This window comes from Urocampus carinirostris, chromosome 1, assembly GCF_059441175.1.
Source record: "Urocampus carinirostris isolate Australia breed hairy pipefish chromosome 1, RoL_Ucar_1.0, whole genome shotgun sequence".
Classification (NCBI taxonomy): Eukaryota; Metazoa; Chordata; class Actinopteri; order Syngnathiformes; family Syngnathidae; genus Urocampus; species Urocampus carinirostris.
This window is the reverse complement of record NC_142349.1, coordinates 23,817,192-23,833,823: the sequence shown is the minus strand read 5'-3', so window position 1 is coordinate 23,833,823 and position 16,632 is coordinate 23,817,192. Positions and strand designations below refer to the sequence as shown.

Genomic DNA, 16,632 nt, shown 5'->3' with positions numbered 1-16,632 from the left:
CTGTCCAAGAATCTTTTGGAGCCCACCCCCAGACCAGTTATTGTTCAACCAGACATTGGTTCTGTTAATGCAAGAAACCAAGTCTGCACCAAATCTTCCTCAACAAATCAATGCAGTTGAAGTAGAGCTTGTCTTGTGAAGCTAAATTTAAGTTAAATAAGACTTTAAACAGAGACAAAGAAGAACAATGACTGGTAGACAATCAAAAAATAAAGTGAGAGCCCGGCCCGACATAAATATAAAGATTGACATTTTGGCCTGGCTCTGGCCCCAAACTCGATTGGTCTTGGGTTTCAGATCTTATATCTAGGCTGAAAGCAGACAAAACTTTTCCCGCTTGCGAAAGACTTGCTGGTTTCAGACCTTTCACTATTAAAATGACACAGCAATATATTTCGCCATTGCTTTAGTGGTTTGCCAACCATAGTTTGTGAATCAGTGACGTTTCCCAACACCCACTCGCAGGCAGTCAGGTGCCAAATCTTAATCTAATTGGCTAAACCAACAGGTTTCTGGAAGACTGATGTTAAAAGACATGGCCTTCTGGATTTTTTGTGAAGGCCACCAGATAGATTTCTGAGTCTAGCAATGACTAATGGCTGAAATTTGAATGGTTAAATACTTGAATAGTAAAGCAAATATCTAGAAGCAGTGCAACCAGAAGCAATGAAAGGGAAGGTGACAAAACAATTTGGAATTATTCAAAAGTATTGATGGACAAGATATAATTACCATTGCATGATTCAGATATGGGCGGCACAGCAGCTGAGTGGTTAGCGTGTCCACGGCACAGTTCTGAAGTAATGAGTTAAAATCCAGCTACCAAGCCTTCCTGAGCGAAGTTTCCATGTTCTCCACGTGCTTGCGTGGGTTTCCTCCGGGCACTCCGGTTTCCTCCCACATTCCAAAAACATGCTTGTCAGGTTAATTGGCCGAATCCAAATTTGTTCCTAGGTGTGAATGAGCGAGTAAGTTGTATGTGTCTGTGTGCCCTGCGACTGGCTGGCAACCAGTTCAGGGGTCATCTGCCCAAAGACAGCGAAGATAAGCGGTGCAGATAAGTGATGGATGACTCGGATATTTTCGAGGCCAGCAGAGAACGCCATGGAGGCCCTGATGGCACACCACTGATTAAAATAAAAAGGATTCCCCGATAATGGTGGAGACATGTCCTCTTGGTCCGCACCAAAACTACCACAACTCCTTAAACAGGTTGCTTTTTTTTTGTGCCCTGCTCGGATCAATTTATAAGCTTGTGAGACTCAGATGACTGAAGAATGTTCTCTTAAAAAAATGTGTTTATTATGCTCAGCTGTGCGTTTATTGATGCATTCCTTATGAGGCAAAATCTTAATGTACTGATCTTTTTTTTTTTTGGTAGAAGCAGGTGACTTAAAGTTCCACAGTGATCCACAATAAAAGCAGTTGAGCAGGCCTACCAGGTCACATGCAAAGTTGAGGCCCCTAGGGTGCCAATTCATGCCAATTTGAAGTGTTTTCTAGCCGATGAAGGCGCGGCTAAAATGGTCAACACGCCCCTTTGCGAAGATAAAGAAAAGAGGTGCTGTCCTCTTTCTGAGGCGAGGTGGGGAGGGTTGTCCAACTCACATGACATGGTTGTGACCGTGTACTCAAGTGAGTTTGTGTTTCAAAATTGCGTGTACCAGTTGACTGGAGTGGCTGCAGACCTTCTCTGGCATCTGCCGCAGCATCTCGGACAATGGGAAGTTAAAAAGGAGGTAAAAAGGGTTATGGTCCTGTTTTCTGTTATCGATTCCTAAATGAAATAATTTTTGGGATTTTCCTCAGCATGTGAAAGCGAGTGTGAGGTGAAAGGCATCCCGAGATAATTAAAACAAACGTGTGGTTGGGATATTCCGGCGTTGATCCTCCATGGGCTCGGCGTTCTTCAGGTTCTGCTGCTGCTGCTGCTGCTATGACAGCGATGACGACGACGATGACGAGAAGACGCCCTTAGTGGGGTAAAAGCAATTTCACCCATCTTTGTGGTTTTGTTTGTTTTAAAGGGAAAATGAGACCGTGACCTCAGGATGATACCATGTTAGAAATGATACCAGAGGAGATATGAATGCCTCAGTGATTGAGGTTTTATAATTACTTCTTTATTGTTGCGGCAGTTGATTACAAGTTGTTTTACTGTTTCCCTTTTTCAGACATATAAGTCAAGTCATGTTTATTTGTGTAGCCCTTAATCACAAAGAGTTTCAAAGGGCTGCACAGACCACAGATTATCGCAAACCACAGATTATTATTACACCATCCCCTAATCTAAAACCTACATGAGGGCAAAGCAAAACTCAAAAACCTCAACATGAGGAAAATGAAGAAACCTTGAGATGGGACCGCACATGAGGTAGAAGGACAGATTGGCGTCAAATGTGACACCTACATTTTTGACTGAGTCACTCTGGGTAATATTACATTTGTCAATTTTCAAAGCAGTTTTTGAGGACAAGTCACAGCATTTAGATGGACCAATAGTTTCGGTCTTTTCCGAGTTAAGGCGCAAGAAGTTGAGTGACATCCATTCTTTTATCTCAGTGAGTCAGGCCTTCAAATTTCCACAGTATAGTGTGGCAGATTCGTCCATCAGAAGATATAGTTGAGTGTCATCTGCGTGGCAATGGAATATGATATACTTGTGAATGATATCACCTAATGGAAGCATGTAGTTGAGGACAGCAGGCCAAATCCAACTTGCGAGAAGTTTTTTTTTGAATCACTATTATACACCAAGAATCGTGTTTTTTTTTTACTATACGTTAGGTTTCATTAAAGGTGGCGTTTTATTCTGTTAATAGAATGTTGTACTTTATTATAAATAATTCCAGTTATATTAGAAAAAATATTCCAGTTGAGTGTCTGATAGAAAATTGCCGTTATCAGGCATGAAAATCTCTTATTTTAAAGGAGAAATTCACCGTTTTCAAGTGAAAAAGGGTGCCCTACGTTAATTATATATATTCGAGGAGAAAATGTTTTCAGGTGTGGCGGGGTGGAGTGAAATGGGGGTGTGAGGTGGTGCTGGCAGGAGTACTGTATTTGTGTGCAAGACGTAATAGATTTTATGTTGTTAAGACATTATTTTTTTATTCCACAGAGACAAATGTTAGTGAATTCAGAAAACAGACAGTTTTTGAGCCCTGACCCATTTTCTTGCCTGTATTATAACTTTTTCTCGAACTAAAAACTAAAGGCTACTGATGGTGCCTGAAATATACAGATACTTCTTTGATTGAATTTTCATGTTATGGGGATTTATATACAAAACAAATTAATCTTGTTTTGCCAGCTGAAAATTGAAGATAACTGATACAGCAATTCGAAAATATTGCTTCATTTATCAGATCTCATTGAAATATATTTGTCAGATTTTCAGTAGGTTCCATTAGGTTCACTAGACTGTAGGCGTCGTTTCAAAAACTGACATTAAATCCGTCCGGCCCTCGGCTTGTAGCCATTTTCTTATTTGGCTCTGTGACAAACGGTTTTGAGCTATCTCTACATGTGATGGTGACTGATGTCAGAATGCCTAATAATGGCTGTTTTACAATTACCAACTAATTTTTAGAAGAATGTTTTTATAGAACAATATTATTACATGTACATGTAGGTATTGAAAATTGTCAGTCATCTTTTTGGGTAGAGGGAAGGGATTTTATGCTCTCTTTTTATCGGCATCTGGTATCGACAACTTGAGTATCCGCAGTCTGAAAATAGGTTGGTGCTGTGGATCCCAAAGTTTGGTAACTACTATAAAATGTCCTGACTACCCCGACTAATAACCATACCCCCAATTGTCCGCTCGCACTTCCAAGGACCCCGGACCCGTTAGAGTATTTCAGCCGTGAGGTTCAGAAGCGCCGTGACGAAGAGGCAAACCTTTGGAGCGAGCCGGGTGACCCGAGCCATACTGAGCGGGATGACGACCGGACGCTCTACGCACTCCTGCAGGCTCGCAACAAGACCCGCATGGGATCCACGGTACAGTCGCCAAAAAAGACAATTATCATGCGGGGATGAAAGAGCTTTGCGTTCTTAACATTTTCAGGGCTACCGCCGCCTGAGCGTGGACATCGAGGCCATGCGGGACACCCGTAGGGAAGTCCGGGAAAAGTGGAAAACCATCTTGGAAAACCTTGGTGAGCCATGTGTTTAACTTCAGAAGTTCAAATGTTTTGCGTGAAATGAAGTGGTGCCAAAAGGTCTGGTGTAACGGGGGACTACAAAGTTAACGGCAGCAACTAGAAAAAGTTAAACCGCTATCAATTGGAATCCGCGGAACAAAGACACCGAAATAAAAGACTGTGAAATACAAATGATACCAATTCGTCAAAGCTGTAAATGTAAGAATCTGCTTCTTTGGGTCATTTTGGAAGCCCTTTAGTTAATATCCTGAAAAGGCCTGCTGTACTCGGGCAAATTCTATATATTTGTTTGGATTATATTTGGTAGTAAAGAGGTGAACCAAAACTATGCTTAACTGTACATGTTTTATTTTAAAACGTACTGGGTTCTGCATAAACCTTTTCAAAGATAAAATTAGATAAAAAGTAATGTGTGAAGTTCTACATAGTAACTGAATCAAAGTACACTGGAAACCTTTATTTGAGGTCACCTTTACAATTGTCCATCCATCGTCTTCCACTTAGCCTAGGGAAGCCCAGACGTCCCTATATTCCCAGCCACTTCCTCCAGCTCATCCGACTGGATCCCAAGGCGTTCCCAGGCCAGCCTAGAGACACAGTCTCTCCAGCGTGTCCTGGGTCGACCCCGGGGCCTGCTGCGGACATGCCCGGAACACCTCCCTAGGGAGGCGTCCAGGAGGCATCCTTTCGGATGCCCGAGCCGCCTCAACTGACTCATTTCAATGCGGAGGAGCATTGGCTCTACATAGAGTCCCTCCTGGATGACTGAGCTTCTCACCTTATCTCTAAGGGAGAGCCCAGACACCCTGCCCAATTATATTCAATAAAAAATTATGTTGCTTTACACGCCAACTTAAAATCAACTGAACATTTTAGTAATGTTATAATACTATTAAACACAATTATTTGTATTCATTTTATACTATTACTACACAGTGAAATTTAACCTTCTTACAGTACAGTAATTGCATAATTAATTTAAAGAAGTAAACCTTTTTTTCAGTTGACATTGTGCTGCTCCTTCTGTTTTTTGCCTTTGCTAACTCTGGTGATTAAGTAAGCATTGATTTCACAGTTGTAACATTGCAATAGTTTTCTTATTCATTAGCCTATTTGTGGTGTTCAATGTGTTTTGTCTAATTTAACCACGACTTTGTGTCAGACATAGTTAATTTAAAGTGGGATGCGTTGTTTGAGGTGTCCTTAAAAGTTGAAAATAGAATATTTTTATCTATTAAGTATGTGTCAACAATGCCCAACTGAGTTCAAAGAGCCCATACATTTTCCCACTTGTATCAAAGCTGTTCAGAATAAAGGAATGGAAGGGCAGGTGGCCGGGGGGATAGTCGAGTGACTTCATGCTTGTCTCTGCGTATTTTGGTTTTCTATTTGTTTAGCATGAAAATGGTGTAAGTAAGAAAACGCCTGTTTTGGATATAGTCCAAACGCCAACCCAAACTCCAAGAAAAATGAGAAAAAGAAGAGTTTATTCAATCACATCTGAGAAATGTTCGTGCTTGCACATGCACTATAAGGAGCTTGACAGAGGCAATGATGACCCAAGCTAGGATTAGGCAGCCGTGGGTAAAAAAAATCTCTACAGCTCCTTTAATATGCCTTATATTGAGTTTTACAGTAAATCTAAAATGTGTGTGCTAAATAAAAATTTAAAGAAAGCTTCATTGGAGTTGATTTAATTTCACGTTCTAACAAACCACAAAATAGCTGAATTATGTGCTGATTTATCGTGGATTTTTTGTTGACTTTTATCATAAGCTTAACCCCTTGTTGTCCTCTTGTAGGCTTCATGGCCGAGGCTGACTCGCTGCTGACTGTATCCGCTGGCGCTTCGCTGGATCGCATGCGCAATGCCGCTGCTGCTCGCTCGCTGTTGCAAACTCTGCACTCAGAGACGTCCCTTTTCAATAGCAGAGAGCCACCACCGGAACGATATCTCTTCATTCTGGTAAGGAGGAGCCTGAATTGTCCTCTAATGGTGTTGTTTAACACTGTGAAAATAAGTTTCCATTTTGGGGGGAGGAAGTTTTCTAAGAAACAAACAAAAAGTGAGATGTTTCCCCTTCTAAGTAAAGATAGGATTGGGCCTAAAAAAATCTAGCCCGGCATGACCCGGACCCCAGGGCATTGATGCCCGACCGAGCCCAATCCCGACCGATAGACTTGATTTGCAGGACCGGGCCCGAAGCGAACCCGAAATTTCGAATTTTATCTGTGAGGCCTCAGGATTAGGAGAATTGATTCATGATAACAAATTAAAGCCTATCCTCTTGATGAATCTAAGTTAAACAAGACTGTATAAACCACATCTGTCAACTCATGACCTGCAGGCCAAATTTGGCCCGCCACATCATTTTATGTGGCCCGGTAGACAATCATGGGAGAAGCACAAGAGGAAAATGAGTTGAGTCACGTCAAACAATGACTTGCAGTTCTAAATATGTGCACTGGATATTGCTAAATCACCAACTCACAAAGCACCCACTACAGCTGTATTTGCTGACCACCATTAATCAACCAGAGAACATTGAAGAAACCCACCCCAGTGTTATTTTATTTAAAATCAAAGTTATGGCTGCGCTGTTTAAGGCAATTCAAAAAGATAAATAGCACCTGGGTGTCGGTGCAGAAGCTTTAAGAAGCTTTAGCTTCTTTCTAAAATAGACATGAAATCTATTATACTCAAATCTTACGTCCCTGAATCCTAATTTAGTTTTGAACCTCTGAAAAGACCCCCAGCCCTCCAGCTGAAGCACACTTTTTATGACATTAATTTACTAGTCTGGCCGCCATGACAATGTTTTTTTCTTTTACTTTACGACCATGTGGCCCCCATCTAAAATGAGTTTGACACGCCTGGTATAAACATTTACATCGTTTATATTTCTGTGTCTGCAGAGGTTACCTTCAACGCCAATTTTCCATCATTGACTGTTTTTTTTTTTTTTAAGAGTTAACTGGAACATTTTCAGGCCGCCGACATTTAGACGGGTTGAAAATCAGACCATACACCACAGCAGCAGTACGTCCTTAAGAATCTAGTGCAACTCTTTAAGAAAGAGAGAAAGCAGAGAAACTAAGAAAAACAATAACTGGTGAATAATAAACGAGAGACATGAAGTTCTTTGAAGTGATATTGCAAGAGTTTGGATGAGGCAACTTCGGTCTTTTGCAGACCACAGTCTCTCGTGGCCAAAACTACTCTCAGCCCCGAACCGCCTCTGCGCACTGTAATGTTAGTCGAGTGAGTTGATATAAGATACTGATTTATCACGGCCTATGTTCGGTTGATGGATTCCTTAACCACATGGGTCGTAGGGGCACCTCTTCCTGTGGTGCGCCTTGGGCAAGTACAGCCTGGCGGCGCCCGTCCCTCTCCAGGACGTTATTGTAAGAGATAGTACTGGTTTCCATGGTTACCAGTAGCAGGAGAAGCCTCTGAGCCGACTCCGATACAGCATCTTCACCATCAGCAGTGGGCAGGGGACACCCTGAACTGGTTGCCTGCCAGTTGCAGGGCACACAGAGGCAGACAACTCACTCATTCACACCGAGGGACAATTTGGACCGGCCAATCAACCTGACATGCATGTTTTTGGAATGTGGGAGGAAACCGGAGTGCCCGGAGGAAACGCACGCAAGCACGGGGAGAACATGCAAACTCCACAGAGGAAAGTTTGATGTCATGACCTCAGAACTGCGCCGCCGTGCTGCCGCCCTAAATCACTAGGCAAATATCTGTTTTGTTGTGAGTAGGCCCATTTGGTCGTGCAATACTCATTGCATCACTTGTAGCTTTCATATTTGTCCAAGAACTAGGCGTTTTAAATGTAATTGTATCTAGATTCAAATTATTTACCTATTTAAATGAACAAGTAACTATATGAATAAAACATGAAGGTGAAAAACAAATGATTTAAGGGAAGGTACCCGAATACATAAATTAATAATTTAATGGTTGCATTAAAAATACGCTACTAGCCCCAAAAAAATGTCAGTGAGAGAGAAGCCCGGCCCAACTCAAACGTAATGAACGACATTTTTAGCTCGACCCGGGCTGAAATTCGGGTTAGGCTTATACAAGGGCTCGAACGTAAGATATTGTCTCTGACTCTCACCAGGACCGCTTGCTGTACCTGGACATTGCCGAAGATTTCTTGACCAAGGCAAGACGTTTCTACCCGCCCCGTGACTACTCTGACGAAGACGAGCCGCCCGGAGCTATCAACCTACCGCTGCTGTTGGCCCGCGTTGAGGCCATGAACGGCTGCCCCGACGACGACAGCGGGGGGAGCCTGGAGAAGTCCTGAACAACTGCAGCAATCTCAGATGGCGGGCAGGGGGCGACAGACGCAAAGGTTAGACGGTGGCCTTGAGGGCTTCGCATGAGCTTCACATGACTAGACAGTAATATGTTGCTCAGGCCGACAGCTGACTCGCTGAACCACGTTTGGACAAAAGCAACCAGTCAAGTGTTTGTCCCCCTTACCCGACCAGTCACGCTGCTCTCTATATTTGTCATGTCGACAATGATAACTAATAAAATTGCAAGCCTGTGGAGTCGATCATGAGTCAGTGTCCAGGCTTGGGGAGTAACGGAATACATATAAGGGTGTTTCCAAAAAATGTAATCTTATTCCATTTAGACCTCAACTAACAACTATTTTAATACTCGACTGGTCATTGACTATTGAAATGATGCGTTGGATATTTGGATAAGTTGATTTAACACAAGAATAATAGGTACATACATACAGCTTGAAAAATGCATCCTGGGCCCGCGGGTAATAAAGCCCGACCCCGACCAATTAGCCTGATTCTAGAGACCAAGCTTAAAGAAAAGCTGAATTTTCATATTTTATTTGGGAGGAGTCGGGGGGGATTTTGACCAACTCCTCTCCCCCACCACTCGCCCGCTTGCTTCTCTGCGACCGGCGATGCCACCTAGAGTGCCAACGAGGACTATGCCGTGCAAGAGGGGGACAGAATCCATCACACAGATCCTCCGCAAGGAAATAGAATCATTGAACACTGACGAGTGAATAGTTAAAAAATGAAAATAAAACATTCGACATTTGAGGCACGACCCGGATTTCAGGCCGTGCTCGGGCTTAAGATTTTACTTCTAAAACCAAAACTCGTCCATTTTTGGAGACAGACAAAAAAAAATTATACGTTTGAATCAAGTAAACTTTTCGTATCCATATAAAGCAGGTAGAGGAAACTTAGCAGCACTAGAACAGTAAATAATACTAACATGAGCAGTGTTCTCGTTTTGGCACCACTTCATTTCACGCAAAACAATACTAACATGAGCAGTGTTCTCTAGACGCATAATTTTTGCTGGGGACACATTGTGTCAAAAACGTGCGTCTCCGGTACGCAACTTTTTTTACACCAAATTGTCATTATTACCCAATTACTTTCTTTTAACAAAGATTTACCGCACTCCAAACTATTCGTCAGGCAGATCCGCCATTGTTGTTTTGGTCTCGCGCCGATCTCGGCAAACGAGATCTTGTTGCTTCGAGATGACGTCATTGTTTTGGTGGTTGTCGAGTAAGAGAGAAGTATGCCTCCGTAAAAACAGAAATTGGTAATTTCTTCAGTGTCGGTAATAAGTCGAAACATAATACAGAAAGTGGTAACAACTGCAATAATTCCGGCACGAAAAAACGGCAGAGAAATTCTTCAGAAGACCGCGAAGGCAAGGAAAACACGTGATTTGAAGCGAACGATTCGACGAAAAATAAACAAAAGAATACTCCTAGCAAGAAAAGGACTTTTCTGCCAAAATGGACTCAATTATATTCCTGGTGACGCTATGAGGAGGATGGTAATGGAGGCTACATGTTCTGTGATGCATGCACCCAGCATGACAAAAAAAAATGGATTGCATAAATCATTTCGCAAAACGAACTTTTCAGAAAAGAACATTGAATCGGCACAACGACAATGAAAACCAAAAATTAGCTATGGAAATTCTGTTGCTGCAATTGGACCTTGAGAAGGCATTACAACAGCAAACCATGAAGAATATATGAACTGAAAAATATGAAGTGATTAAAACTGCATGAATATATAGACTAATATCTCAGCAATATTACTTTGTATAATGTACAATATTTTTGTGAACTGAAAAATCTGAAGTGATAACTGCTTTGTATTACCAATTAAGTGTGGGGATTAAAACAGAATGAATTTATAGATTTATATATTTATTTATATGTTTGTCGCCGATTTAAAATTTCAACCTCGATAATACTAAATTTTGGGGACCAATAGATCTCTGTTGGGACCCATAGATTTTTGAGAATGCGGGTCCCCTGGACCCATCACTTTTCACAGGTAAAATGAACACTGCATGAGTTCCATTTTGTTGATTACATCCAGTGGTCAAAGGCAAAGTCTGTAACAAAAGTACTCTACAATTCTCAACAGTTAGTAATCAAATTGTTCTAACAATCAAAGTTTGTTCTTCGGACCTCATGCATTTATTTTCGAATGTTTGTTAGGCAATGTCTAGCATAACGCTCAAGCTTTCTTTTATATATATATATATATATATATATATATATATATATATATATATACACATGTAAGATGCAAGATGCTACGTTACTTTATTTTTCCGAGGAAAGGCCGTCTCCGTTTCTCTCAAAAGTCCGAAATTGTCAGGTAATATCAGAAACAAAGCACAAGGAGTCATAAAAACGTGGATGCAATCAACCCAACAGGGGATGTTTATTTAATAACAATTTGAGACTCACTAACTGACAAGAAAGAACGTAACCGGGAGTGCCGAGTAGTGGATTCCTGGGTAAGTTGAGGATTCATTTTTGGAAGGAAGAAAAATATCTTGAGAGGAATATCTTGAGGATATTACATTAAGAAGAGTTTCTGTATATGAAGAGAGTGTAGTCTTGGAGGGTGATGTCTTGAAAAGAGTACATTGACCAACCAGCAAAGTGAAGTAGAAGACCAGAGTATTTATAGCAGAGGGTGGTTAATGATGATTGGGAATACCTGGAGTGAGAGTGGGAGAGACTGGAAAATGGAGCAACGGCGCCATCTCTCAGAATAGGAGAGGGAATGCTGGTGCCAAACCATTACAGATGTGCTCCATAAATGGTCGTGGGTCACCGATCCACTGCCATGATACAGAAGGTCTGCTTTGAAAACTTTGCAAGTAGTCTTTTTTTATTGTTGAAACGCTCCCAAACTTCAGAGGTTTTAGTACGCGTGGCTGATTTTCACTCAATTGCTGTAGGTTTATGTTTCTGCTTGAGAGAGATGCTATTGCACATGCACGACTCTCAGATTCATGTATAGATGCTTCTTTCTGTTGGAAAAACGTGACCGGTGTCAAAAGTAACCAATGAAATTCATCGTCGACTATTTCTATTATCAATTTTTTTCCGTCACCCTAATTTCATTACAGTAACGCAAATCAAATTACAATTATATCTAGTAAAATCAGTACTTTGCAGGCATACTCTTTTATTTAAAGGAAGTTTACATCTAAATTATGCGCCGTTAGATGAATTGTGTCTACCATAATTCGATCACTGACATTAAAGAGACAAATGAGGCTTACACACGACACGCATGCACCTTTGTTTGAGTAGTTGCTGGCATGGCCTCCAATGAAAAATGCTTTTACTGGGTGGAAAAGCCATCACTAATTTGTTTATTGAGGTGAAAAGGGAAAAAAACAACACATTGCAGGGCAAGTTATGCCTGTCAAACTTGAGTATCCAAAGACTCCAGTTCTAACTGGAAGCTACATTTTAAGACGTTGAATTTAGTTAGCTAGCGTACGTGCTAAAACTGCTATAACCACTACCAATGGAAAGTATTTTCAGTGCTTTGTTAAACAATAGCCCTGGTTTGCCCGTAATTAAAGTGTCCCGTATTTACACATGTTAATGTGTTCCTTAGCAAAAGACTAGTTATGCCAAGTGCTGCGGAATGGTGAATGAGCTGGACAAGCAGGTTGGTAGTCTATGTCGATTTCATTTTGTGAATGAAAATTAAACAAACATTTGTTTATCAATGACAAAAATGTCAATTTAATATTCAGTATAGGGGTAATCCAAAAGTAATTGATGGTAATCAAGTGACATTACTACAATTATGGTATTCAGATTACGTTACTGATTCCATTTTTCAACAGGTAATTAGTAACTGTATTGGATTACGTTTCTTAAGTAACATTTGCAACCCTGTCCGTGCCACATGTTGTCAGCCAGCTCTTAGTAGTCTTTCAGAGTGGTTTAAAGGAGATGTTTCTGGCTCTGGACGCGGTCCCAGTTGACAGGGACTCGGCGCTCCGCCACAGATGCCGCAAATCCCCCGGCCCAGCGTGGGGCGCCGTCCGGTGTCTGCTTCTCAGGACACTGTTTTGGTGCTCAGCTGTTGCTCCGGGTTGTTGTTTGTTATTTTTCTAAAGTTCAAGACAGGAGGTCATGCACGGGAGATGATTAGGACTTTTACTACAAAGACTACATTCAGATTATGGAACATAAAAACCTTGTGGGGACCTGAAATTGTTGTCATGGTGATGATTATTATTATGCAACAAAACTGGGGCTTGTTCAGATATTTGCCATCTGGTATTCAGGGTTCATACGGGTGCTTGAAATCTTTGAAAATGCTTCATTTTGATGTGGTTTCAAGGATGGAAAGGTGCTTGAATTTTGTGTTTCGGAAGGCTTGAAACTGTTCCCATGTTTCTTAACAAGGCATCTTAAAAATGACGCTGACACTCTGGTGGCTTTGCTTTGCATTTCTTCTTCCTTCAACATTGAAGGCAGCTAGCATTAGTTTGTATGGCATTGTTCGATGAGGCGTTGTTCATAGAAAATAATAATTTTCTCGAATCGATATGAATATTATGTATATTTATATTGTGCGTCGCACTACACAATTTCCTTAACTTTAAGAGGATAAAAAAGGAACAAATAGTTGATAATAGTGGTTATAATAACATTGAATTACAATAAATCACAACAACAAAACAAACAAAAACACACGCGTTATCGTAATCTTCCGTACGAAAGATTACGCTAACATGAACGTGTAAAAATAAAAAAAATCAGGTCGTTTACAAGTCATTTAGCACCCGGGTCTCCACAATAAGTGGTGAGCGGTTCATTGGAAAGGGGGCTCCGTTCCAACACCCTCAATGTTGGGCTCTGTTCCAACACTCTGAATGTTTACCTGAATGTTCAACTTAAACATAATGCTAACCCAGGCTAATCGTACGTTTGCGTTATCGTAATCTTCCGTACGAAAGATTACGCTAATATGAACGTGTAAATATAAAAAAAGGATAAAGAAAAAAATTATGAATAGGATTTCTTACCTTTGTGGTGGTCAGCAGAAGGCGGTGGACGGCCTTTGCTTGCTTATAGCACACACTCCCTTAGCCACATCACTAGATTTCAATGCCTCCTTATTCTTTAGTATCATACTGATCGTAGATTGAGTCATGCTGTATTCCCTAGCAAGATCCGAAACTCGCACACCTCCTTCTTATTTTGCTATTATTTATTTCTTAAATGCAATCGTTGTACGCACTACTTTTCTTTTTTCACCTGTAGCAACTTTGCTGCTTGCACTGACTTTCTTCGGAGGCATAATTAGGAGCTAAAACACTTCATACACCTATATTAAAAGCGATAGCAAAACGAAGCACGTCCGCACGCGATAACAGTCGGTCAGGAAAAGAGCGATCTCCACCCGTGCGCCGCTTAGCAACGCACCCTAGCGTACGCACTCACGCATTTCCGGCGTTCGAACTCCGATTTTTTGACCGAACAGCGAAGAATTTCTCGAAATTTTTGGTCGGACTCCTATTTGTTCGAACTGAGAGGCGTTCGAAAACCGAGGTTCCACTGTATAATAGAGAAAATATTTTACTTTCAACTTTTTAAGTACACTTCAAATGACGCACCCCACCCTTATAAACACCAAGTTCAAACATCTTCACAATTATTTTTTTCAGATGTGTTGGTTACAAACCACTTAAATTGTGTGTTGGATCAAATCATTTTTATTTTTTTCTTGTTGCACAAAAAAAGTGCAACTGTGCATTGGATAATGAAATCACAGCTCTCCTCGTTTGTCAATATCTGGGAAGTTTCCCTTTGTAATTGCTCATTTATTATCAAGGAATACTCATTCATAATGAGCAGAATTTTTGACATTTTCTATTTTTTGGGGGAGTGGGGTGATATCGCTTTGCCCTTTAAAACTGAGATTCTTCCCAGATCCACCCAAATTGTTCCTCTCTTACCAGCAATCTCCAGCATGGTGACAGCTCATCCACACGTCACCTCTCGACAGGTGTGACAGTGCATTGGTTATGCAACATAGAGCTCTCCTACCAAGCAGGGAGACAAGTGTGCGGGTGGGGTTCATCTCCAGTTGTTTAGATTATTTATTTTTATTGTATTTTTTTGAAGGAAGTTTTAATAAGGTCTGGTCCGGGATCGCTATGGGCCTCATTAGCTCAAGTTGATAAAGGCTTATAGTTAATTATGCAATTATAACCATTGTATGTTGTGCTTTGCTTTGTGTGTGTGTGTCCGCGTGTCAATGTATTATATCATGACCCAATGCAGACGAGTGAGTCACTTGAGTAACATCACACCAGCCTTCGGCTTTCCAGAGGCGAGTGTCGAGCGTTTCCCAGGCGGCGTAACCCGAGTGCGGAGCGCGGCGCTCTGTCACGGCGGTGATGAATCAGTGGATGCGGCCAGCTTGAGGCAGCAGCCCATAACCAGCACTTTGATGCTTCTGCACGGGACAGCACCAGCACAAAAAAGAACCAAGCTTTTATGTCAAGTGTCACGCAAAGACAGGAGTCGCCAGCCAGATATGGTGCCGTGCAATCATACTCTAAATCAGGGAAGTCAAACTCAAAGTTTGGGTCTGAAGCTGAATCCACAAGGATCTTTTCTAAATACATTCATTCACAAACATTGGGGAGAGAAGATTTTCATGTTCAGCATTGAATGTGTTAACTGGTTTGTTGTAACAGTTGGGTGACTGTAGTTTTACACCCAAACCAAGTCACCATTCTATGCAAACTCAACACAACATCATCAATTTCGATAGAGACTTGCTTCTGTTTTTTTAACCTGCTCAGAAATTTATGGCTGGCCGGATTAAATCATCCAACAGGCTGATTCCAGCCTACCGGCCCTATGTAAGTATGACACTCTTCCATCAGTTATCTGCACCGCATATCCTCAGTAGGGTTGCGGAGGTGCTTGTAGCTCATGCCAGCAAGCACAGGGAGAACATGTAAACTCTGTTCAGTAAGGCTGGTTGCTGGATTTGAACACATGACTTCAGAACTGGGGCACACATGCGCTTACCACAGCTCTGCCGTACCACCTAGAGCACATAATTTTTCCCAGGCGGTCTCCCATCCAAGTACCAATCAGGCCCGACACTGCTTAGCTTCCGAGATCGGATGAGATGGGCGCGTTGAGGGTACTACGGCCATAAGCCGTATGACATTCCTGTTTTAAATAGTTCCAATCATAGCATATGCAAAACCAAAGCAATACGACAACATTAGTTTCAGCCCAGAATATATGGTGCAAAGTCCTAGCTACAGTTTACAGTTACCATTTTTGGCTGTACATCGCTACGGTATCCTGTATGTCGAATATTTGCAGTATTTTGTAACATCTTTACAAATGAACTCTGCTCACACCTTGTTTTGAAATAATCATCAAAATAACTCAAAATGAGCCTCAACAATTTCATAGTGGTGTCTGTAACTTTAAAATGTATTTACTCGCTGACGCCATCTTCTCGCTGAAATAATCATTGCAGCGTCTGTCAAGCTGCCCTTGTATGTCGTGTCTCTCTTGGACATGCTCAATTAAACTCTTTTTTTTCATCTTTTTGAGGGTTTGGGTTGGCATTTTTAATGTTTTTGAAACAGTCCTTTTATTACTTTCACTATTTTCATCTTAGAACTAGTGAAAATAACCAGCATGTAGGTGAAGTCACCCTCCACCCCGCTTTCAAGACCGTGTTTCGTGGTTTTGTTGAATTTTGTCTTAAAATACATGGTTTAGCTCTCGAAACAAAAATTTAAAGAAAAGTCAAAACATTATGCTCTCGTGGCTCTTTGAGTCAAAATGTTCCCAACTCCCGGCTTAAAGCAACCACATTTTGACATCTGACTTTTAACAAGTATTGCACTCTAAAAACAGTTGAATTAAAGTGACAGCAATGAAATTGGGGCAAGGTCCTATAGGGGTGTTTTTGCAGTTATACATATGAAATATGTTTCAAGCCAAGTACCTTCCAAAACAACACTTTCGAGAGGAGCTTTATTTTTCTGCATAAGAAAATATTAAATAAAATAAGCAATCCTCTTGGCAGATCATTAGTCTAACTTTTAAGTTTATAGTTTAGT

General features: G+C 41.2%; 1 protein-coding gene across 1 annotated transcript; it reads left to right on the top strand.

The window, feature by feature from the left end:
- Window positions 1–144: 144 nt before the first annotated feature.
- Window positions 145–8,752, top strand: LOC148374003 (melanoregulin). Its single transcript, XM_088331099.1, has 6 exons — window positions 145–1,739; window positions 1,810–1,982; window positions 3,840–4,005; window positions 4,073–4,163; window positions 5,972–6,135; window positions 8,309–8,752. The coding sequence occupies exons 2-6, from the start codon at window positions 1,894–1,896 to the stop codon at window positions 8,495–8,497; spliced, it is 699 nt and encodes a 232-aa protein (XP_088187225.1). The 5' UTR covers window positions 145–1,739; window positions 1,810–1,893; the 3' UTR covers window positions 8,498–8,752.
- The last annotated feature ends 7,880 nt before the right edge of the window (window positions 8,753–16,632 follow it).